General features: G+C 39.3%; 1 protein-coding gene across 1 annotated transcript; it reads right to left on the bottom strand.

The window, feature by feature from the left end:
* Nucleotides 1-1,826: 1,826 nt before the first annotated feature.
* Nucleotides 1,827-19,470, bottom strand: bub3.L (BUB3 mitotic checkpoint protein L homeolog; the record flags this gene model as incomplete). Its single annotated transcript, NM_001090299.1, is given in 8 exon segments — nucleotides 1,827-3,698; nucleotides 5,878-6,055; nucleotides 6,367-6,525; nucleotides 8,900-9,051; nucleotides 10,355-10,424; nucleotides 10,594-10,788; nucleotides 15,870-15,996; nucleotides 19,356-19,470. Coding segments are annotated over 7 exon segments (993 nt in total). The 3' UTR covers nucleotides 1,827-3,477.
* Between the last annotated feature and the right edge of the window lie 5,531 nt (nucleotides 19,471-25,001).

A 25,001-nucleotide genomic window follows, 5' to 3' on the forward strand; every position in this document is an offset into this window, starting at 1 on the left:
TTTATACTGAACAATTAACTTTTACGATGTTATAGAATGACCACTTCTAAGTAACTTTTCAATTAGCCTTCCTTTTTTATAGTTTTTGAATGATTTGCCTTTTCTTCTGTTTATTTCTAGCTGTCCAATTAGGGGTCACTGACCCCAGCAACCAAATTTTTTTTCGTTAATGTTTACATGATTTATTATTATGTTTATATAGAGAACTCAACCACCCAAATAAGAAAAGTCCCTGCCTACTAAGCTACATAGGTCCCCTCCCTGTTACCCCTCCCCTGCATACTTCAACAGCCCTGAAACGTCCCTAAAATATTTCTCACCTCAGCATCGATAGCTTGTCAATGCTATCTTCCTGATCTTCTGTTGTTTTTTCCGGTCCTCTTCACCAATTTCCGGCACTTTTGTGGCATGCGCAGTCGGTATGAACTGGAAGACTGCTCCAACTGCGCATGCACCAGTGCAGCGCTCTATTAGAGATGAAGACAGGTGATCTCGAAGATAGGGGGACTATCTAGGTTAGTAGGTAGCTTGCTTTTTTTTTTTTTTTTTTTTTTTTTTTTTTAAGTTCTCTTTCAAGGTATCAAGATCCAAATTACAGAAAGATCAGTTATGCTGAAAACCCAAGGTCCCGAGCATTCTGGATAACAGGTCCCACACCTGTCTTTAATGATCCACATAAAACCAGATTATACTAGAGGCAGAAGCCGAATGGCAAACTTGGAGAGAACATAGTAAAGGGCAAGTAAGTGATAACTGTAGGACTTTTTGCTATCTGGAAGGCAACCAGATAGCAGCTCCCTAACACAAGATACCAGTCCCCTGGTAGATCTAAGAACATCACTCCATAGTAAAATCCAGGTCCCACTGAGACACATTCAGTTACATTGAGTAGGAGAAACAACAGCCTGCCAGAAAGCAGTTCCATCCTAAAGTGCTGGCTCTTTCTGAAAGCACATGACCAGGCAAAATGACCTGAGATGCACCTACACACCAATATTACAACTAAAAAACACACTTGCTGGTTCAGGAATGACATTTTATATTGTAGAGTGAATTATTTGCAGTGTAAACAGTGTAATTTAGAAATAAAAACTACACCATAAAAATCATGATAATCCTTTTAATAAATAACCCCCTTAATGTTTACATGATTTTCTAGTAGACTTGAGGTTAGGGTCATTTTCTGGAAGCATTCTGGATAATAGATACTACACCTATATATGGTGTATACAGCAGGAAAATACAAGGTTGGACCAATAACGAGAGGCAGGAAAGCATGTTGTGTGTGTAATTAAAAGGGTTAGTTAACTTGTTATAGAATGTCCTACTCTGGCAACTTTTTAGCTGTTGATTTGAAATTTTAGAATACTTTTTAATTATTTGCCTTCTTCTCCATGCCTTGTTTCAGCTTTTAAATAAGAATCACTGGCCCAACGAACCCAATAAAAATATTGCTGTGAGGCAATTGTTCTCTCTATTTAGGCCCTCTCCTGTTCATCTTCCAGTCTCTCATTCAAAACCACTCGCTGGTTGCTTGGGTAAGAGCACCCTAGCAGCAAGACATGTGATCAAATTACAGCTGCTGAACAAAAAGCTGAAAAACCACAATAAGAAATGAAGACCAGTTGTAGATTCTCACAGAATAGCCCTGTAGATGTTACACTAAAGGCAGTTACAGGTGAAATACTCCTCAATTAAGAACTAATCTACAGTAACGGAGACCTAATCCTGGAATGCTGCAAGCATTCCCAATACGAACCATAAGAAACTAGGATACGAACAGCCAATGAAATCAGCAGTAACAAAGAAGAGGACTAGCAGAGCATAGGTATTTACAGATGTTTTATTACAAATCTCTGGTCAAATAGACCAAAATCCATTTTCTATAACAGAGCAACACAGTCTTGTAGGGTTTCCTCTCAAAATACTACAAACAGGACAAAGTTTAAGACACAAGACTACAGAAAAGTTAAAGTCCAAACATATAAAAAGAGGTGTTGGAGAGTTTACTGTGGCTGAAATACTGAGGGAAAGCAGTTTGTTTTATTTCATATAAAACCGATTTCATTTCTTTGAATTTGGCACAGAAATTGGCCAATCCCCAGAGGTGAAAAATGAAGCTATAGAAACTTCTCAGGGTAATACAAAAGCCTCTTAAAGAGACATAGACCTAAAAAAAAAACTGCTAAAAATGAGCACAATAAATAGGCAGGGATGCATCGAATCCAGGATTCGGTCTTTTTCAGCATGATTCGGCCAAATCCTTCTGCTCGGCTGAACCGAATCCTAATTAGCATATGCACATTAGGATTCGGTATTCGGTCGAATCTTTCGCGAAGGATTCAGGGGTTCGGCTCAATCCAAAATAGTGGATCCGGTGCATCTCTATAAATAGGACTGGTTTTGAAAATGCATTCTGCCTAACTTAAAATATCTATATTTATTTTTCATTTTAAAGCACTCATTTGAACATTCTCCCAACCCCCCTTTTAAACACAGGTCAAGTTGTTCAGATCTTTTTACTTTTGAAACAACCCTTCCCCCTTCTCAGCAGCCATTGTGCAATCCTAATCAGAGGGCATCTCAGTGGACAGGTAAGTTCCATCAGCTTTTCCTGTGCTTTGCAGGACCAGGAAGTGCTAAAATGAAACCAGTTTAATTTTCTTGTTTAGTGTCAAACCAAAGATAATAGAAAAACATTAGGTGAAAAATAATGTATGTTCAGAAGAAGCTCTATTGATTGCGCTCATGCTGAAATTGAGTTGATAATGTCCATTTAAAGTGTGATAGAATGTGGCTGTATGGAGACATGGGGATGGGACTGTTCCACTTCGATAGACCAACCAAAGGAAGAAAAAAAAAAATGAAAAAAAAACAACAGTCTAAGCAAGTGGATCTGCAAAGCAAAACCAAAGCTGGTGTCATGTTTGGAATGCCCATTTACAGTAGAGGAATTAAGTTGCATCTTCCACACATTCAATTCAATCGCTCTAATTCCCCCCTGTAAAATAGATTTGACTTTTTATATGTTTAACCTCCAAACGAGGGATTTGCAAATGGGAAATTTACTGAAAAGCTTCTTTTCCATCCATAGGCTTGTGGACGTTGAAAACCTGTATTATGTAAATGTACTAGTAAGAATCGAGTAATAAGGAGGTGAGATGGTAAATGACAGTCAATTTCGCAACTGCCATTATAAAGGGCAAGCCAACAGTAAGGAGTTCTCCAGGTGAAATAATAAAGGGCGAAAATGCAGAAGAGGTCGACGCGCTCCTGTATAAAACAACTGAGCATAATTTTATCTGTCAGACGTCTATCAACTGACGGATATTGAAAGCTTGGAAGGATGTGATAAAATCTCCCCCAGCCCTACAGTCAGCCATGGTTATCTCCCCTTGACATCAATAACACTATTCATGAGCCAAGGGAAAATTAATAAAATCTCAGAGCTGGGGAGGGGAGGCAGGTGAAGCTGCCTCACTTGGGCTTTGTCTCTGCGTCTGTCACTTGCCGTATGTAGATAGCATCTTCGGGGTGATCAATGTCATCCATTTCATACATGTAGGAGGCGGCAATTGCCAGCGTGCTGCCGTCGTTGCTGAAGGCCAGGGAAGCAATGCTTGTGGGATAGCGATGGAACTGGCACAGGCGCTTTTTGTTAAAGGGATCCCAAATGTTGACAAAACCATCAGAGCCTCCTGCATAGAAGTTTTTAAGATAATGTTAAACATGAACTTTACTGAGCAATTTTACTTTACTGTAGGGATGCACAGAATCCAAGATTCGGTTCGGGATTCGTCCAGGATTCAGGAGGATTCGGACGAATCCTTCTGGCCAGCCGAACATTAATTTGCATATGTTAATTAGGGTGGGGAGGGAAAATGTGTGACTTTTTGTCACAAAACAAGGAAGTAAAAAATGTTTTCCCCTTTCCACCCCTAATTTGCACATGCAAATTAGGATTCTGTTCGGTATTCGGCCGTATCTCTCGCGAATCCAAAATAGTGGATTCGGTGCATCCTTACCTTACTGTATCCCTATAAATTTTCATACTCCTGGAAAATGATGCTTAGTATAAGCAAGGGTGCTGGTTTAAAGGAACAGTAACGTCACAAAAAATTTTTTTAAAGTAATGAAAATATAATGCAGTGTTGCCCTGCACTGGTAAAACTGATGTGTTTGCTTAAGAAACACTACTATAGTTTATATAAATAAGCTGCTGTGTAGCAATGGGGGCAGCCATTCAAAAGAGAAAAGGCTCAGGTTACACAGCAGATAAACTCTGTAGGACATAATGGTGTTATCTGTTATCCACTATTTAACCTGTGCCATATAGCCATTTTTCAATTTCCACCATTGCTCCACAGCAGCTTGTTTATATGAACTATAGTAGTGTTTCTGAAGCAAACAGATCAGTTTTACCAGTGCAGGACAACAGTACATGATATTTTCATTACTTTAAAACACTTACATTTTTTGGTGTTACTGTTCCTTTAAGCAATTTCCAGGTGGTGGATATTTGTGTGTTCCAACACACAGCTGTTCAAGAGTTGATGGATTTTAGTTTTTCCACCGGGTCTGTGCCAGTGTCCGTTAACTTTGAGGAACACACAAATCCAGTCACCTGTATTAAAAATGTCCATGTCTTAAAGGGGAACTATCGTGAAAATTAAAATTTAATAGAATCTTCTGCATATTGAAATAAGAATTTTTCCAAATATAATCAATTAAAAATTCTTTAATGTTTCTAAAATAATCAAGTTTATATTCACTATTCCTCTCTCAGCATCGGTTTCTCTTCTTTCAGCAGTTGGGTGTCAGATATTCATTGACAGATCAAATATATCTTATAGGGGGGGGCTCCTTTTGAGTAGAAGATGGATTAGAGCTAGCTCATTAAAATCACCAGAAATTCTGTCTCTCTACATGCAGAAGTTGTGCAAAAGGCAGTTATTTTGTTAGATTTTGTTTGTACTGGAATCAGTTATTTGAGTGAGCTCTAATAGATCTGCTAGGAAAGGAAGCCCCCCCCATAAGGTATATTGGATCTAACCGTAAATGACCCAACTGCTGCAAGAAGACAGAATCAAGAGAAAGGGATAGTGAACATAAACTTGATTATTTAAGAAACAGAATATTTAACGGAATGTATTTAGAAAGTTTCTTATTTTAGTATGATAACGATTAGATTAAAGAAAAACAATGTAGGTCTTTATAAAAAGACTTTGCATAAAACAGCTCATATGTGAAACCTTGCTTCCTGTAAATAAACCATTTTCATAATAATATACTTTTTCAGTAATATGTTCCATTGGGTAATCATAAATAGAAAATTGCCATTTTAAAAAATAAGGGCCGCCCCCTGGGATTGTACGATTCACTGTGCACACAAACATACCAAACAAACCATACTTGTTAGGTCACATGAGCCAATTAACAGACAGTTCTGTCTTTTGCTTCTACATTTCTTCCTGTTACAGTTAGAGTTGTAGTATTTCTGGTCAGGTGATCTCTGAGGCAGCACACAGACCATCAAAAAATGGTGGCTCAAGGAAAGATGTAAAAGGGCAAGATCTACTTAAATATATAGACCAGTTTGGTAAGCTTCTTTAATATGCCACTAAATATATAGACCAGTTTGGTAAGCTTCTTTAATATGCCACTAAATATATAGACCAGTTTGGTAAGCTTCTTTAATATGCCACTTAATATGATGTAAACGATCTGTTGCTTAAGTGTTCATTTTGGGGGTATAGTTTTCCTTTAAAATTTTCATTTTACGATGGTTCCCCTTTCAGTTTTATTTTTAGTAGAGAATACAAGCAAATTCATAGGAGGTGGTTGCTGCTTGCTCATATGGTGGCAGACAAAACTGACCTGTAGCAAAAGTGTTGTGCAAATTGTGGAAAGACACAGCATTGACTGGGTAAATTTGCTCAATGTTGTTCTCTTTCAGTCGATGACACTTGAAAGCATATTTCTTCTTCTGGACTTCCAAACTTGGATCCAGGTATTCGACAGCAACTCTGCCTTCAATGGAGCTCAGTACATATCCCTGTGTACGACAAAAAAGGAGAAAATTAAGACACTAGGTCGCAACGTCAGCTCCAGGGACACACAACTTTCAGTGCAGAGGGTATTAGAATTTAAAGTATAATTTTTGAATGAAGAGGTTTGCTATTTATTACTCACACCATGATGCCTTGAGGTTTGAAAAGCAAGTGAAAAAGAGAGGGGGTGCTCTCTCTCACCCTCAGATTGTGTTTAGAACTGCAGTCACTTCTATTGGCTTTACAACAGGGACTTGCGCTTAATGTATACAAATCAAATCCCAGTAACACACATGCAGTGAGTAAAGGTTATTACCTGTTTATTTGGGAATGCCCTGATGCATCGCGTTTGGTACTTTAGACTAGATTCTCGCCTTTGCTGAACATAGCCCATATTTCGAAGATCCCACACCAGAACCCTACGACCAGCAGTGCCCACGATCAGTCTGTCCCCTGACACAGACAGGGTGTAAACCTAATTGAGAAAGCACAAAAAGTTCCTTAAATCCCTGCCTGACAGTTACAGGCAGACAAAGGCGATGTACAATAAAAAATAAAAAAATTTAAAAAAAGGATAAGTAGCCTGCAATATAACGGAGCAGCACCTAGGTCACAAAGGAATACAGTAGTAGAAACAGTAAGGTACCCACTGCCTCTTTAGGAACCGTGGCAGAATAAAAAACCATGTTACAAAGTGCCTATAAGAAATGAAATGCGTTGTCCCCCTTTCCTACTTTCATTTCAAGATGACTACTTCTGTACAATTACATCCTCACATTGTGTCTGTGGCATCTAGGACACATCTAACCCCAGAACCAAAGATGTAAAACGACCAAATAGTGCAGGTATGAGCTTCAGATGGGAATTCACTGTCCAAATTTGTCAGGCACTTACAAGGCAATGTCCTGTATGTAGCAATGTTATCAGCCAGTCTAAATAATTATGCCTAGATTATGGTAGGTATTGCCTTTTCATGCACAGTTTCATACTTTCTCCCCCACAATGGACATAATACCTCTAGAAGATGCCCTTTCATCCCCATCCCCAGCCAAACTCCTGTATAAGCTATATAGAGGAATTATGGGAGCAATCAAGCCACCCTTTGATCGAGCCTACCTCCTGTGGACTCAAGTTATCCCAGGACTTGAACGTGACAAAGTAGAGGAAGCCACAAAAAATGCCTACAAATTTCTAATATCAACAAAAGGACAGCCTCATGCAATACAAATTCATCCACCAAACTTGTATGCTGCCTCTCAAGCTAAAGAAATTTGGCAAGAGGACTGCTGCATGAATTTTCAGCACTGCGGCCAGAGTTCGATTGCAAACACTTGTGTTCTATGCAAAAAAAAAAAAAAAAAAAACAGTGATCATGCACTGGATGGGAGGAACTCACCCGTCCGTGACTTTCTGGAGACACCTAATTGATGGAGCTACCCCCCTAGTAAAACTAACTTACGAAACGCGAGGGCAAATTTGAAAAAAATTTGGGGGGACTGGTCCGAATAAGACTCCCTTGATGAATAACTGATACCTATAAAACTGTTGTGATATGCTATATAATACTACCTCTGATTACTTGAATAATGAAAACCGAGTCAGCAGCTTATTGGAAGGTGTGTGGGGTCATCCGACGGGCTTCCCCCGATCTCCCCGATATCTGGCCGAAAGTAGGGCACATCTCGATTGGGCAGGTTAAAAAATCCGGTCGGATCGTGGCCGCATCTGTGCATCTATGCTCCGACCGCCCATATACATCCATTCTATCGGGGAGTGACCCTCTTGTTTGGCGACAAACAAGCGAATATCTACGTCTATGGCGACTTTAAGCTTAACCTAACATCACATGCAGTATCCCTAAACACTACCAACATTGTGGTTTTGTGCTTGTTTTGGTTTTGTAAAATCAATAAAAATTAACCTTTAAAAAAAATAAATAGATAATGAAAAAATCCTCTAACAAAACATTAAAGCACGCAGCTGAAGACAGAGAAGGGACATGATATCAGCACACAAGCTAAAAAAAATGAATGAATGTAGCGATGCTAGCCGCTTTACAATACTGCCACAGGTATGGCGTCTGCCACCATTACCAAGACATACGGCAACTATAGTACACATGAAGGAAAAATCCTAATAAAAATCTCATTGGCGGCACTGAAAATCCTAAATCTTCTTTACAAACTGGTGTCACACCTGGATTGGAAGTAGTCTTTCTATCCAGCAGTCTCATCAATCACCCCAAACCAGCGTGTCATGCTGCGACTGGGTGGACACATTTATCAGGAGTATGGAAAGAAAAAATTAAAGAAAAAAACCCTGACATGCCCAGCTGTCTGAGCCAATCAGTAGGCGGCTTCCCAGTGGCCGTCTATTATATGCTGTTCTGTCAGCTATTCATCATGGCCTTTTACTGGCCACATACATCCATAAATCAAACCAAGAAACAATGCAATTATTCTGCTCCGCACAAAGGTCTCGCCAGAAGTAGATTCAGTCGTGATGGGGTAAAAATGATGGCCATTTAGAAAGAGTGCAAGACCTATAATGATGGCTCCAAACTGGCCGGTATATTTAAGAGGAAGCACAGGCACAGAAGTGTTCTGTTGATTTAGTGGAAGGAGATGGGTTTCCTGCTCTATATTGACACAATAACTTAGTGGAAAATATGAACGAGAAAAGAATGTAATAAATGTAAGCACCTCAATCTTATGTGAGGTCTGAAAAGAGTTTTAGGTGATCACTAAAGCAGACACTGTAGCAGCAAATATAAAGGAACTCAACAGAATCGACAAACTGAAACTTTGTACTTATGTAGATCACAACTATTAGTGTTAATAATTACAGACCTTATCCGGCTGAGAGAAGGTCCCTGCATTGCAAGGAGTCCTTGGGTCCCATAGCTTCACGGTTTGATCCCAGCTGCCGGTCACAATTACATTCACCTCTGGACAGTATTCCACACATCGAATGGGAGCATCATGACTCCCAACCACAGTGTCTACACAGAAATAAAATAAACACAAACCATAGGTATAAAAAATAGTAACAATAGTTAAAAGCAAAGTTGTGTACAAGGGCAAGTCTGAATGTCTAGTAAAAAGCATTGCTGCACTGCTAGCCAAACCAAGAGCCATGAAAAGTTGGTATAGCATAATAGCTTCTGGGAAGGGAGTGTGGGATAGCAGGTATAGTAGGGAGAGATGGTGCCTATAATAACAGTGGGGATAATAGTCTCTGGGAAGGGAGTGTGACTGTGGGATAGCAGGTATAGTAGGGAGAGATGGTGCCTATAGTAACAGTGGATAATAGTCTCTGGGAAGGGAGTGTGACTGTGGGATAGCAGGTATAGTAGGGAGAGATGGTGCCTATAGAAACAGTGGATAATAGTCTCTGGGAAGGGAGTGTGACTGTGGGATAGCAGTTATAGTAGGGAGAGATGGTGCCTATAGTAACAGTGGATAATAGTCTCTGGGAAGGGAGCGTGACTGTGGGATAGCAGGTATAGTAGGGAGAGATGGTGCCTATAGTAACAGTGGGATAATAGTCTCTGGGAAGGGAGTGACACTGTGGGATAGCAGGTATAGTAGGGAGAGATGGTGCCTATAGTAACAGTGGGATAATAGTCTCTGGGAAGGGAGTATGACTGTGGGATAGCAGGTATAGTAGGGAGAGATGGTGCATATAGTAACAGTGGATAATAGTCTCTGGGAAGGGACTGTGGGATAGCAGGTATAGTAGGGAGAGATGGTGCCTATAGTAACAGTGGATAATAGTCTCTGGGAAGGGACTGTGGGATAGCAGGTATAGTAGGGAGAGATGGTGCCTATAGTAACAGTGGATAATAGTCTCTGGGAAGGGAGTGTGACTGTGGGATAGCAGGTATAGTAGGGAGACATGGTGTCTATAGTAACAGTGGGATAATAGTCTCTGGGAAGCAGATATAGTAGGGAGAGATGGTGCCTATAGTAACAGTGGATAATAGTCTCTGGGAAGGGAGTGTGACTGTGGGATAGCAGGTATAGTAGGGAGAGATGGTGCCTATAGAAACAGTGGGATAATAGTCTCTGGGAAGGGAGTGTGACTGTGGGATAGCAGGTATAGTAGGGAGAGAGTCCCTACATTTGCAGTGGGGACAATAGCCTCTGTGTATATTAAAATAAAGGTGAGGCGATGCCTCCAGTAGAAGCAAGCACTAAGGGTGGTGTGGGTGCAATACTACTTTCAGCATTGTGCCATACTGAAGACAAGCCCCTGCAGGAAAAAAAATAGAAACATTAAAGAATATGTGAACTGCTACATACCTCCATCTGTGTTTAAATCGTGCATTTTTAATTGGTGGTCCAATCCTCCGCTCCAGGCATGGGTTGGATCCTAAAAAGAGATTCTGATTAAATGCTACATAGAATTCATGGGATCATTAAGTGAAACGCTATCGGTAGCAGGACATGAAATGTTTTCTGCTTTTAAAACAAAGATGTGCAGTCATGTCCTCACATTATTTTCACAAGTTGCACATCAGGAACACAAAAGTAATGCTTACATAAAAAGCACAGTCCAGGACTGGTCCAGCATGCTGGTATTTAAGTCTCATTGTGTTTGCAGGAACATCATACAGGCGCACAGATGAGTCCCAAGAGGAGACCAGCAAAAACTGGGAGGTGTTTGGACTGAACTTGACAGCAGAAATCCCATCTTCGGGTGCTTGGTTCAGCTTAAACTCATTTGACCCGGTCATCTAAAGAAATGAACAACAGAAAGGGAATCCGATTAAAAATAAAGACTTAACAGTTCCCAGGCACTCTCTCTCTCTTATACATTCAGTCAAAAGCATTAAAAACAAATCGAGGTATGGGATCCGTTATCCAGAATGCTCAGGACTTGGGTTTTTCCGGATAAAGGATCCTTAATTTTGATCTTAATACCTTAAATCTACTAGAAACTCATTAAATAAACCCAATAGCTTGGATCAAGTACAAGGTACTGTTTTATTAAAGAGATAAAGGAAATCATTTATAAAAATTTGGATTATTTAGATAAAATGGAGTCTATGGGAGACACCCATTTCGTAACTAGGAGCTTTCTGGATAACGGTTTCCGGATAATGGACCACATACCTGTATAGCCAAAATGTTATTTATTTGAATGGCAAACAATCAATTTGCAATGTTGTGCCACAAACAGTATCAGAAACAAGCACAGCTTTGCCCACCCAGTTGGATGTGCCGATTTGGGCTGATCCAGTTGTGGGACTTGGAGACAAATAATTGGATCAGGGGTCCCTTACAGGCTAATAAGATATATTCAAGGAGGCTCTTGTTTCCAAGTAAGGTCCAAGAAACTGCCAGCTCACAATTCCACATTTGCCATTATTGCTTTTCCATGCACAGTGATAGAGCAGCTCCAGCATGTTATTTGTGTAGCAGGCAAAATTCAATATAAAATTGAATCAAGCATCTTCTAGAATAGACTTTAAAGTCTGCTGAAGGAGCAGAGAAATTGTCATAAGCAACAGAGCATTACTGGTTGCTTTTTTTTTCTTCTACACTGGTATTAAACAGAGGTAAAAAGCTCTGCTGTGATCATACCATTAGAAATAAGACTTCCATGTAAATGTGACTAAAAGTACCTTGAGCTCACAGACATGCAAATTGTATGGTCTCTGTATTGCTTTCTTAGAAAGATGCAGCTAATCAATGGGAGTTTTTTTTTCTTCCTAATGAAGCCTGTTCTAGTGGCAACTATATTAATAAATGAATAAGGAATGTCTTCTCTGTAACAAGATCTGTCACTAATTACTAAGTATTTTAACCTGCTAAATTACCAGAAACGAAGATTGGTTTAAACAAGACATATGTCTTTCCTAAACACAGGCCTCTATGAAGCCACTAATAAAATAAAGAAAAGCCCACTAACGCAGCTCATTTCCTCTCAGATCAATAAAGTAATTATATACTACAGACGTTTAAATAAAAATATGCCAGTGGCTTGGAGCAAATTTAATTTCACAGATTCGCCTCCACAAAACCAGCCTGCATAAACAGGCCCATGTCAATTAACCCTGCTCTGCCAGGGATCTGCTGCTAATTGCACTAAACAGCAAAGGATTATTATACGGATTTTAGCTGGTTACTAGATCACTTAACTGTAACCAAGGGTAAATAGGCACCGTTTATAAGAATATTTTATCTGATAAAATAAGGAGGGCAGTATAAATCTTCATTGAAAATAATTAAAGGCAAAGGAAAAAGCTAGTAGGAGACCAGCAGACTTGGTGGCATCAGGATGGGCAGGTAACCATGAAGAACCAGTGGCATATTATGCTGGTGGATGAACATAGAATCCATCCTCTGAAAGCCTCCAGAATGGAGATAGAACCAAAAAGGGACAGTCACACTAGGAGAGAATAGTTCCAAACCCCAAATATGTAAATAGAATCCATTAAAGGGTAACGGTCACCAACATTTTTTTTCCCCCGTGAGCAGACTTTAAAGGGATCCTGTCATCTGAAAACATGTTTTTTTCAAAACACATCAGTTAATAGGGATACTCCAGCAGAATTCTGCACTGAAATCCATTTCTCAAAAGAGCAAACAGATTTTTTTATATTCAATTTTGAAATCTGACATGGGGCTAGACATTTTGTCAATTTCCCAGCCGCCCCTGGTCATGTGACTTGTGCCTGCACTTTAGGAGAGAAATGCTTTCTGGCAGGCTGCGGTTTTTCCTTCTCAATGTAACTTAATGTGTCTCAGTGGGACATGGGTTTTTACTATTGAGTGTTGTTCTTAGATCTACCAGGCAGCTGTTATCTTGTGTTAGGGAGCTGCTATCTGGTTACCTTCCCATTGTTCTTTTGTTTGGCTGCTGGGGGGGAAAGGGAGGGGGTGATATCACTACAACTTGCAGTACAGCAGTAAAGAGTGATTGAAGTTTATCAGAGCACAAGTCACATGACTTGGGGCAGCTGGGAAATTGACAATATGTCTAGCCCCATGTCAGATTTCAAAATTGAATATAAAAAAATCTGTTTGCTCTTTTGAGAAATGGATTTCAGTGCGGAATTCTGCTGGAGCAGCACTATTAACTGATTCATTTTGGAAAAAAATGTTTTTCCCATGACAGTATCTCTTTAAAAGGGAAAATGAATTTAATATAAGCTTCCTCATACTGAAGTAAGGAACTTTTCAAATACAATCAATTAAGAAATCTGCATTGTTTCTGAAAAAAATCAAGTTTATATTCACTATTCCTCTCCCAGCATCTGTTTCTCTTCATTCTGTCTTCTTGTAGCAGTTGGGTGTCAGATAAATGATTTAATATATATCTTATAGGGGGGGGGATTCCTTTCCTAGCAGATGAATTAGAGCAAACAAAATCTAACAAAATAACTGCCTTTTGCAGAAATTCTGCATGTGGAGAGACAATTTTTGCTGATTTTAAGAGTGAGCTCTAATACATCTAACCAAAAGGAGCACCCTCCCTACAAGATACATTGGATCATTCATCTGTCACCTGAAGAAAGAATGAAGAGAAACAGATGCTGAACATAAACTTGATTACTTCAGTACGGTACAGAATTTTTTAATTGATTGTATTTAGCAAGTTTCTTATTTCAGTGTGCTGAAGCTTATATTAGATTTTCAGTGCCGCAATAGTTCCCCTTTACACTTAATATTACAAAAAAAGATCAAAAACAGAGAATAGTAAGTAAATGAAAAAAAAAGCCTATCTGGTGAACTATCCAAAAAACTGAACTGAAAAATTGTTGGAAGGGGGAACAAACCCTTCTTTGGCACCCCCAAATTTTGTGTATGTGCCAGAATAAGGGATTCGATGCACATGAACAGGCTATACCAGGAGTACCCATACTTTACTAATGAGGGGTCTATTTTTAGTGATGTTGCCCCATTATAATCTACATCAATAAAAGCATTGTTAGCATTCTATTCCATTGAAAATATTACTTTATTATATTGATGTATGAGCAAATGTATATTGCTATGCTTAAAGAAAAACTATTTATTTAATAAATGAACTGTAATAAATATCTTAATGAAAAGAATGAAACAGAAGGGGGATTTAGACAAGCTGTTTATGGACAGCTTCTTGAGATCTACTGATCACCAGCTAAAGATATACTGGTAGATCCCGATCTACCTTTTGGGTACCACTGGGCTATATAATTATAGACCACGAGGAGAGACTGAGTATATGAGGAGTGCAGTGGCATTAAATAAGTGCAGGATAGAAGGTGACTTCCATGCCTGAGACAGAGGTGGGGAAGACAGCAGAGATTACCAAATGAGTTTATGACAGATATGTATGTTTTAATAAAGAATTTGGGTTCCATGTTGAAATTGAAGAGGAATTTTATTATAGTTTTTGGGTGACTGGTCCCCTTTACACCTGGTTTTTAGCAAACAATCGCAAATAATGCGATGACTACTTGTATGGCAGGCTTTGTTTTGATTGTTATAAGGCCAAAAAGTAGGACAGTGGAAATGCCCCTATATGCCTGTCACTATGTCCTATAGAGAAGTATAAAGTAAAGCACTACAGCCTAAGTTTAAAGGGATACTGTCATGGGAAAAAAACTTTTTTTTCCAAAATGCATCAGTTAATAGTGCTGCTCCAGCAGAATTCTGCACCGAAATCCTTTCTCAAAAGAGCAAATTTTTTTATATTCAATTTTGAAATCTGACATGGGGCTAGACATATTGTCAATTTCCCAGCTGCCCCAAGTGCTCTTGTGCTCTGATAAACTTCAATTTACTGCTGTACTGCAAGTTGGAGTGATATCACCCCCCTTCCTTCCCCCCCCCAGCAGCCAAACAAAAGAACAATGGGAAGGTAACCAGATAACAGCTCCCTAACACAAGATAACAGCTGCCTGGTAGATCTAAGAACAACACTCAATAGTAAAAACCCATGTCCCACTGAGACACATTCAGTTACATTGAGAAGGAAAAACAGCAGCCTGCCAGAAAGCATTTCTCTCCTAAAGTGCAGGCACAAGTCACATGACCAGGGGCAGCTGGGAAATTGACAAAATGTCTAGCTCCATGTCAGATTTCAAAATTGAATATAAAAAAATCTGTTTGCTCTTTTGAGAAATGGATTTCAGTGCAGAATTCTGCTGGAGTAGCACTATTAACTGATGCGTTTTGAAAAAAAACCAAAAACATGTTTTCCGATAACAGGATCCCTTTAAGGTTCATGTCTCTGGTGTTTGAATCTGGGGGTTCAGTAATTCAGGTGCAGATTCTGCATGGTTACAATTTTGCAACATTTAGTTGATACTTTTCTCAACAGCATCTCTGGAGTATTAGCAACTATTGTATCAATTCTAACAGCTGCCTGTAATGAAACTCATTGATTCCACTCAGCAGGGACAAAGATAAGAAATGGCTCAACTAAATGTATCAATTTAGAACAGTTTACAGGGTCGCGACCCCCTCCCAGAGTTGCTTCAGAGAGGTGAAAAATTACACTTAAATATAAAGAAAAATGGGCACATAGAAAATAGAAAGTAAATGGAAAAAGTCTTTCTGGTGAACTATCTAAAACGAGTGTTGGAAGGTGAACCGCCCCTTTAATGACACTGCTGGGGGGGCTACAGAATGAAACAATGTTGCATGCACACAAACTAAACACAACATGTGAAGCTTAAGAATGAATTGCAATCGATCTAGCTGAACAGAAACTATGGATAAATTAGAATTGTGTTACAAAGTTTAACAGCAAAATATAAGTATGTATTTATAAAGGTTAACTGCACAGAGAACTAAAAGGTAAATCTAATGAAGTAGAACTTACATCAGTTTGAGTGTTCATCGGGATGCTTGTTAGCTCAACACTGAGGCTTTTATTATATGTCTCTTCCTTCTGACTCTCCTCTCACTGCATCCACACACTTAACCGGACACTAAGCAAGAGTCAAGGGCTGTGTACATGGATGGCAATACACAAATGAAGAAACATACACAATAATAAAAGTGAAACAGACAGTGCTATGCTCAACTCATTGAACAACAAATGGCATCTAAATATTAAAGGGATACTATCATCACTGTATTTCACCTTTAATTTAGGCCTTGGTACGATGTGGATAGCGTCTGTCTGAGACAAATTGCAATTGGTCTCCATTTTGTCTATGAATTATTTACATTTTTATATAGAAGCTGGAATTTCAGAAGCAGATTGCTAGGTTATGCTTTACCCTAGCAACTAGGCAGAGGATTGAAAGAGACAGACTAGAAGATGAATAGGAGAGGGCCTGAAATGAAAGATAATAAAACAGCCTGCCAGAGCAATAGATTTTTGGGTTCCAGGGACAATGACTGCCATGTGAAAACTGGAAAGAGGCAGAAAAAAGAAAGAATTAAAATGCAAGTGACCCCCTTGAAATCATTGCAGGCTGTACTCAATCATACTTCATATTGGATTCTTAGGTGTGGAGCCATTGTGGGTAGTGTATTAAATGCTGCGATAAATGGCGTAGATGACAAAACACCCTGTGTGATGTAGAAGGTGGCACCTTACTTGCGCTTGGGAGAGGGAAGACGTCAGTAGCAGATGCTTCACTGCAACGTCCATGCAAAGAATGATCGTGCAACAGCATTTTAAATACAAATAACAAAACCTATGCTTTATATGTGGGCTAATAAAACTAAAAATGGACCAATAACCCTATTTTTTCACTTGGAATTGTGAATGGTGATGACTTAATGACCCTGGGTAAGTTCTCTATTTTTAAACAACCCCAAGCTAGCTGTGCGCATAGTGATCTGAGTAGACAGCTTGGCCACATTAAATCAGACCTCGAGTGTCTTTAAATCATGCACAGGTTTTGCTACAATTTAAGCAACCCTAAAAATATACAGCCAATTTATCTCTTACTTCAATATTAAAGTTATGTTAAAGGTGAACTGCCCCTTTAAAAATTACAGGAGGGGATGCTGTGCTGCTCCTGGTCAAGGAATTTAAAGTGATTGTTCCCCTTTGAGATAACTTTTTATGATGTAGAGAGCGATATTCTGAGACAATTTGCAATTGGTTTTCATTTATTATTATTATTTGTGGTTTTTGAGTTATTTAGCTTTTTATTCAGCAGCTCTTCTATTTGCATATTAAGCAATCTGGTAACTAGGGTCCAAATTACTCTAGCAACCATGCATTGATTTGAATAAGAGACTGAAATACGAAGAGGCTTGAATAGAAAGATGAGTAACAAAATGTAGCAATAACAATACATTTGTAGCCTTACAGAGCATTTGTTTTTTTAGAAGGGAGTCAGCTACACCCATTTGAAAGCTGCAAAGAGTCAGAAGAAAAAGGCAAATAACTATAAAAAATAAATAATGAAAACCAATTGAAAAGTTGCTTAGAATCGGCCGTTCTATAACAGAAGAGAGTTACCTTAAGGGTGAACCACCCCTTTAATGCAAGTGAAAGCTCGACTTGCTAGATACTACAGGTATGTGACCAGTTATGCAGAATGCTCAGGACCTGGGGTTTTCCAATAAAGGATCTTTCCGTAATTTGGGTCTTCATGCCTTAAGTCTACTAGAAATTAATTTAAACGTTAAATAAACCCAATAGACTGGTTTTGCTTCCAATAAGGATTAATTATATCTTAGTTGGGATCAAGTACAAGCTACTGTTTTATTATTACAGATAAAAAGGAAATCATTTTTAATAATTTGGATTATTTGGATAAAATTGAGTCTATGGAAGGCAGCCATTCCGTAATTCTGAGCTTGCTCGATATCTGGTTCCCAGATAAGGGATCCTATACCTGTAGGTTACAGATAGGCAAGGACTCACTATATCTTCATGTTATAGACTGTTAGCCACTGTGGACCCAGGGCCGGAATTAGAGGTAGGCAGAGTAGGCGCGCACTTAGGGCACACTTTTAAGGGGAATGTTTTTTCTTTTTTTTTAAATCCTGGTTTGCTTGGCCTTTAATAGTTTTTCAATTTTATAAACTGCCTGTTCCAACCCCCTCTTGTCCGTGATTCATAAGGGCAAAAGCACTCCCTACCTCCCTCTTGGCAGCTGCTGGTACACAAGTACATATTTGGGGCCAATATGATGGATTTTGGCTCCTGTTGGCACAAGTACATATTTGGGGCCAATATTGTGGATTTTGTGGCTGCTGCTGGCACAGGTACAGATTGGGGGCAATATGAGGGATTGGCTGCTGCTGGCTCAGGTACATGGGGCAATATGGTGGCTGTTGGCACAGGTACACAGATGTTTGGGACAATATTGTAGGCTTTTGGCTCCTACTGGCACAGGCACATATTTGGGGCCAATATGATGGAATTTGGCTCCTGTTGGCACAGGTACATATTTGGGGCCAATATTGTGGATTTTGTGGCTGCTGCTGGCACAGGGGGGCAATATGAGGGATTGGCTGCTGCTGGAGGTACATGGGGGCAATATGGTGGCTGTTGGCACAGGTACACAGATGTTTGGGGCAATATGATGGATTTCTGCCTCCTGCTGGCACAGATACAAATTAGGGGCAATATGGATTTTTTTGGCTGCCGCTGGGACAGGTACAGATTGGAGGAGGTAACAATATGATGGATGTTTTGTCTTATGCACTCACAGGTACAGATTATGGCCTTGGGAGCAATCAGAGGGATTGACTGCCATTGGCAAAGGTACAGGGGCAACATGATGGCTGCTGGCTCAGGTACAGGGGACAATATGAATGGTAAGGTGGGAAATGCAAGACCAGGTGGGGGTGGCACTGACTGAAGCACTTGCCTAGGGTTCCAAAATACCTTGGCCCGGCCCTGAGTGGACCACAGGCAACACAAGGCTAATTGGCAGATCATATAGACGCACAATGAACGGCTTCTCACAATGGACTACAATATCCCTGGCCCAAACTACAACTCCCAGCATCCCGCCATATAGAATATAGCAGCAAAGCATTCTGGGTAGTGTAGTTGTCAGAGAGCCATGGATAAGAAACGGGGCGGGGGGAAAGTGTTATTAGCGAAACAGACTGGGAATGGAACGTGTTCTACCCCCTAACCGGTAACACGAACACCCGCTAAACAAAGGCCGGTCCTAAATTGAAGTCACTAATCCTATAAACACGAGAGTATTGTATCTGCCACCATGTCCAGCGATTTTTGGGAACCCGAAGGCACAAATAAGGGACATGCGGGAAGCATGGAGATCACTGGCACATACAACACCACCATGCGCGTCTCACCAGCCAAATCACCAGAACCCCCGTTACCCTCCACTTTCCCCCCACACAAACAATCGCCTCCTCTCACCTTCTCTCCGCCACCGGCTTATTTTCCTTTTATCCGGCCTTCACTTCAAATTCCCCTCACGCAAACCCGCTCTGCCGCGCCGCTCAACAAGAGAATTTGTGATTGGTTTGTTTCAAAATATCATCTCTTCTCTCATTGGACTAACAAAGCTGACGCCGGAAGAGGCGGGTTAACTACGTCAGCTCGTAAGGGGCGGAGGTTACCTCATAGTTTCCCATGGTACAGTGCGAGCGTGTTAGTAGGAAAATCTTGCATTGCTTCAATAGCTGATGATCTGACTGTGGAATAAAGTTGCCTGAGCTAAGCTATTTGGTGGGTGTGGAATGTAGGGCCGTTACATTGTTATTCCCTAATGAAGGCGCATGTACGTCGAAGTGACTTTCCTCTAGACATTAATTACACTAAGGGGCAGAATTATCAAGGGTCGAAGTAAATTCAAGGGAATTTTCGAAATAAAAAGATTCGAAGTCATTTTTTGGATACTTCGACTATCGAATAGGATACTACGACTTCGAATTTACTTCAATTCGAAGTAAAAATTGTTTGAGTATTCGACCATTTGATAATCAAAGTACTGTCTCTTTAAAAAAACTTCGACTTCAATACTTCGCCAAATTAAACCTGCCGAAGTGCTATGTTAGCCTATGGGGACCTTCTACAAACTTTTTTAAAGTCTTTGCACATCGAATAAAAATCCTTTGATCATACGCTAAAATCTTTTTCGATTTGAGCGATTTAATCGTTCGAACGATTTTTATTCGATCGTAGGATTGCCAAATTCAGTGAATAAACTTCGAATTCGATATTCGAATTCAACGTTTTTCAATTCAATTGTCGAATTTCAAAGTTTTTTGTACTTCGAAATTCGACCCTTGATAAATCTGCCATTAAAGGGGTGGGAAGGGAAAAACATTTTTTACTTCCTTGTTTTGCAAATTAGGATTTGGTATGGCCGGACAGAAGGATTCGGCCGAATCCTGCTGAAAAAAACCGAATCCTGGATTCGGTGCATCCCTAAAATTTATAGTTCATATAGAGAGAGAGAGAGAGTCTATAGTGGTGCACTCGCAATACAAGCAACTGCCTGGGTGCTGGTTATAGCATAGTATAATAAACCAGAAAATATAAAACCGCACTCCAAGGACTTGAAATAGTGAAAATAGTGGAAAGTTTATTTCAACGTTTCGGCACACTGACCCGGGCCGTCAGTGTGCCGAAACGTTGAAATAAACTTTCCACTATTTTCACTATTTCAAGACCTTGGAGTGCAGTTTTATATTTTTTGGATTATATATATATATATATATATATATATATATATATATATATATATATATATATATATATATATATATATATACATTTTTTCCTCAACAAGGTAATAATTTTAGTTTCTGAAGACCTGCTCACAGTAAGAGCTGATCTGCCTTCATTTTGGCATTGGCAAACAAGTTCCCCTGGCCAATGTATTTTTGAAGAAGAGGAGCACCTACCGACTAGAATCACTGGGGGTTCCTAACAACCTGACACTCCCCCAGTGCATCTATCTTTCCTTAGAGAGAGGATAGAAAGTATCTTCACATTCTATTTTATATACACAAAGGCAGTGATCCCCAACCAGTGACTCGTGAGTTGTGACCAACACGTTGCTCCTCACCAACCCCGTGGATGTTGCTTCCAGTGGCCTCAAAGCAGGTGCTTATTTTTTAATTCCAGGCTTGAAAGCAAGTTTTAATTGCATAAATACACAATGTACTGTCAATCAGAGCCTCCTGTAGTCTGCTAGTCCCCAACAGATTTGCCACCTGGTCGGTATTTTACTGGCCTGGCCGGAAAAATGATGGTTGATCCCAATGTTATTAATAGGGAAAAAATCTATAGGAAGGCCGGTAAAGGTGGCAACCCTAGTCCCCGAGGGGTTACCAAATATCCAATCACAGTCCTTTTTTGCACCCCAGAAACTCTTATGCTTGTGTTGCTCCCCAACTCTTTTTATATTTAAATGTGGGCCGGCTCATGGGTATAACATATTGGGGACTCCTGACCAAAGGGACCATTCAGTAAGGTTTTCCAAAACAGGCTTGAGTATATGTGTCCATATGTGTCTTTTTGACAACTTTGGGTCTGGCTCTAGAATGGAATAATGCCACCTATTTAATGAACGCCATAAAGAATTTTAAAATAGTGTGTGCTTTTGTACATATCCAACTGAGCACCCAGCATCCACAAAACCCAAAAACTGCCCTATGTGCAAGGCCATCATTTTCATCCCATGTCTCCGTGGATCAGCTCTGAAAGAAGGTGGGGGCGTCACAGTGTAAATTGTTCTAAATTGATACATTAGTTGATACATTTCTTATCTTTGGCTCTGCTGAACATATCACCAGAGTTTTGTTAAAATCAGCTGATTTAACTGATACAACAGTTGCTCACATTGCACAAATGTTGCTGAGAAATATGCCAACTAATGTAGCAAATTGTAACAGTTCATATTCCGCTTCAGCCAACCTGAAGAAAGAAACATTAAAAAGAAATGGACAAAAAAAAAAAGAAGTTAGTGTTCTATTTGACAACAACTGAATGGTGATCAACCCCTTAAGGTTTTCAGTGTGATATTAGCAGCTTTACAGATATTGTATCTGAATGATGATAGATAAGGAAAATGTATAGTATTAGTATGACCTTGTACTGTATACATTAACAGCTAATAGTGTGTAAATCTGAAGGGAGAGTATGTCTATTGCTAAGTGATCAATAGGGGGGATTTACAAAAATGGCAATAAAAGAAATGTAGCTATAGAAGTAAAATGTCCATTTACGCCCTATTTATTTGTAAATCTGACATTCTTTTAACTTTTATAATATTTCTTACTCCAATTTCAGTTTACTCTACTTTTCTGAATCCCCCCTAGGTAATGAAAAGGCCATGCACCCAATGACATTCATAGAACCATCTGAGCTACAATGAGCATTTAGAAATACCAGACAGAGTCTATATAGATATAAAGGTAAGTGGCTGCAGCCTGAACACAGAAATGCCTTATGCATTTAAAAGCAATATACAGCATTTATGCCACAGATGTAATCTGTGCACCATTATGCTTGGCCTAGATTCACTAAAAAGTACTAAAAATGACAGCTTGTGTAGCACTTACAATTGTAAGTTATTATCTCTGGGATAATAACTCCCAACCATCTAGTGAGGCAAGATTATACAGTGGAAAATAAAATCACTTTTTACAATAGTGACTCTTTATTGCAGTCTGTGGCATGTACAGGCTCTGTTTTTCTATTCATGGTAAAGACATTAGGGGCTGCAGATTAAGAGTATTTCTGTAGATCTAATTAGAAAAATAAGAACTGGCCTATACAGAAATCATAAGTATTCTGCAGATTTGTGAATGACATTCAGATAATAAGATCATAATCTACAACAGCTCTGCAGTAAATATTAGTTGTTTAAATGGCCTGTGCACTCAGCAGGCATAATGAGCTCTGCAGTAATGTGCCCAGTGTACTCCAGAAGCCTACTCTATGGTTATTAGGTTAACTGTTTCCTTACCTGCCTCACCCCGCTGCTTCTTACACTTTACTGTATATGTTAAGTATCAATGTGTCTGATAATCATTAGCATTTGGAAGGAAGCACATCATTAGTTAAAGGAAAACTATACCCCCCAAACAATGTAGGTCTCTATTAAAAGATACTGAGTAAAACAGCTCATGTGTAAAACCCTGCTTCATGTAAATGAACCATTATCATAATAATATACTTTTTTAGTAGTATGTGCCATTGGGTAATCATAAATAGAAAATTGCCATTTTAAAAAATAAGGGCCGCCCCCTGAGATCGTAAGATTCACTGTGTACACATACAAACCACATGTAAGGTCACATGAGCCAATGAACAGACAGAGTTCTGTCTTTTGCTTCAACACTTCTTCCTGTTACAGTTAGTGTTGTAGTATTTCTGGTCAGGTGATCTCTGAGGCAGCACAGATACAGTCACGAAATGGTGGTTCAAGGCAAGAGATGTAAAAGGGCAATATTTATGTAAATTTATATTCCAGTTTGGTAAGATTCTTTAATATGTCATTCAATTTGATATAAACTATCTTTTGCTTAAGTATTCATTTTGGGGGTATAGTTTTCCTTTAAGTGTAAGTATAGATTTAGCATTGATTGATATTCTATATGCATTTGTATCATAGCAACCTGTTTTAATATGTGCTTCTTTCTACTGAAAAATGTGTGGCTGTTATGGTTTTTTTTACTGGGAGACATATATATATATATATATATATATATATATATATATATATATATATATATATATATATATATATATATATATATGGATTTTGGATTCTCATATAGAGGGGGACAAACAAAGTGTGTGATAAAGCACATTGTAGATAATGATTTTAGAATTTAATGTCTGGCAGTTGTGTTAAGCTTATGATGACTTCATGTGCATATTATTATATAGTGCTGGATATGCTGGTTTTGTGTATACAGTACCGTCATCGTCTATAATCGCGCCTCTTTGCCTTAATTTTCTCATTCACAGTAATAGAGAAACAAAAAACTGCACTCGCTTACGTACAATACTTATTGGTACACCAACTGAAAGGCTATGTGTATTTATTAGTGTAGGTGAATAGAAGTGTGGGAGCAACTGACAGGAATAAAAACACTTCACTTGACAAAGAGTATTGTACCCGAAACATGTTGTGTATGCCACCACTTGGAATTAAAGTTTATTTGCAGTAATTCTGCTGGAGTTGCTTTTCCATCGTCTAATTTTGGAAGGAATAAAAACACATGGGGTTGTGACAAAGAGGCAGATGGGTACTTGGGTAAGTGTAAAGCTAGACATAAGGAAACATCAGAAGAGGCTGGCACAAGCCTGGACCCACAAAGTAGTAGAGCCAGAGTCAGATTGTAAAAGGTTAAAAAGCTTAAACAGCTTACATTTTATTCTCAATGTAAGCTTTTTAACTTCAATCTGACTCCGGCTCTACTACTCCTGGCTTGTGCCATCCTCTTCTGATGTTTCCTGGTGTTTCCTCCCTTTGCTGAAGGTCTGGGGAGTGTACACCCGGGCCCACCCTGCATAGCGGTAAACTCATCTAAATGTATCTAATATACTCCATATACTGGTTTTATATTTGTATAAAGCTAGACATACATTTGCTGTACAGTTTTGTATATTTTTTGTATATGTATAATGGCTTCACCATCTTCACATATATTGATGTACAATAGATATTGATTACTTCATGGATCAGGCAGGTTTTAAAATGTAATCTGTACCATATCTGCCATAATATGGGGAAGTGAAAACAAGCCTCAGCCCATATTGTGTATGGCCACTTGTATAGCTTCCATCCATATGGTCTGATCACCAGATATCAACATGTATTGGACAGCGTATGGTCATCTTAACTGAAAGAGAGATCATGAGACATATAGGAAAATGTGTATATAGGAGAGAAAGATAGAGTGTTGCACAATGGTTGGTGTATATGTGCAAGAGAGAGAGAGAGAGTGGGTAATGCAGTGTCGCAGGCCCGGACTGGCAATCTGTGGGTTCTGGCAAATGCCAGAGGGGCTGCTATAAGGTCCCATAGAAAGTCAGTATTTA

This window comes from Xenopus laevis, chromosome 7L, assembly GCF_017654675.1.
Source record: "Xenopus laevis strain J_2021 chromosome 7L, Xenopus_laevis_v10.1, whole genome shotgun sequence".
Lineage (NCBI taxonomy): Eukaryota > Metazoa > Chordata > Amphibia > Anura > Pipidae > Xenopus > Xenopus laevis.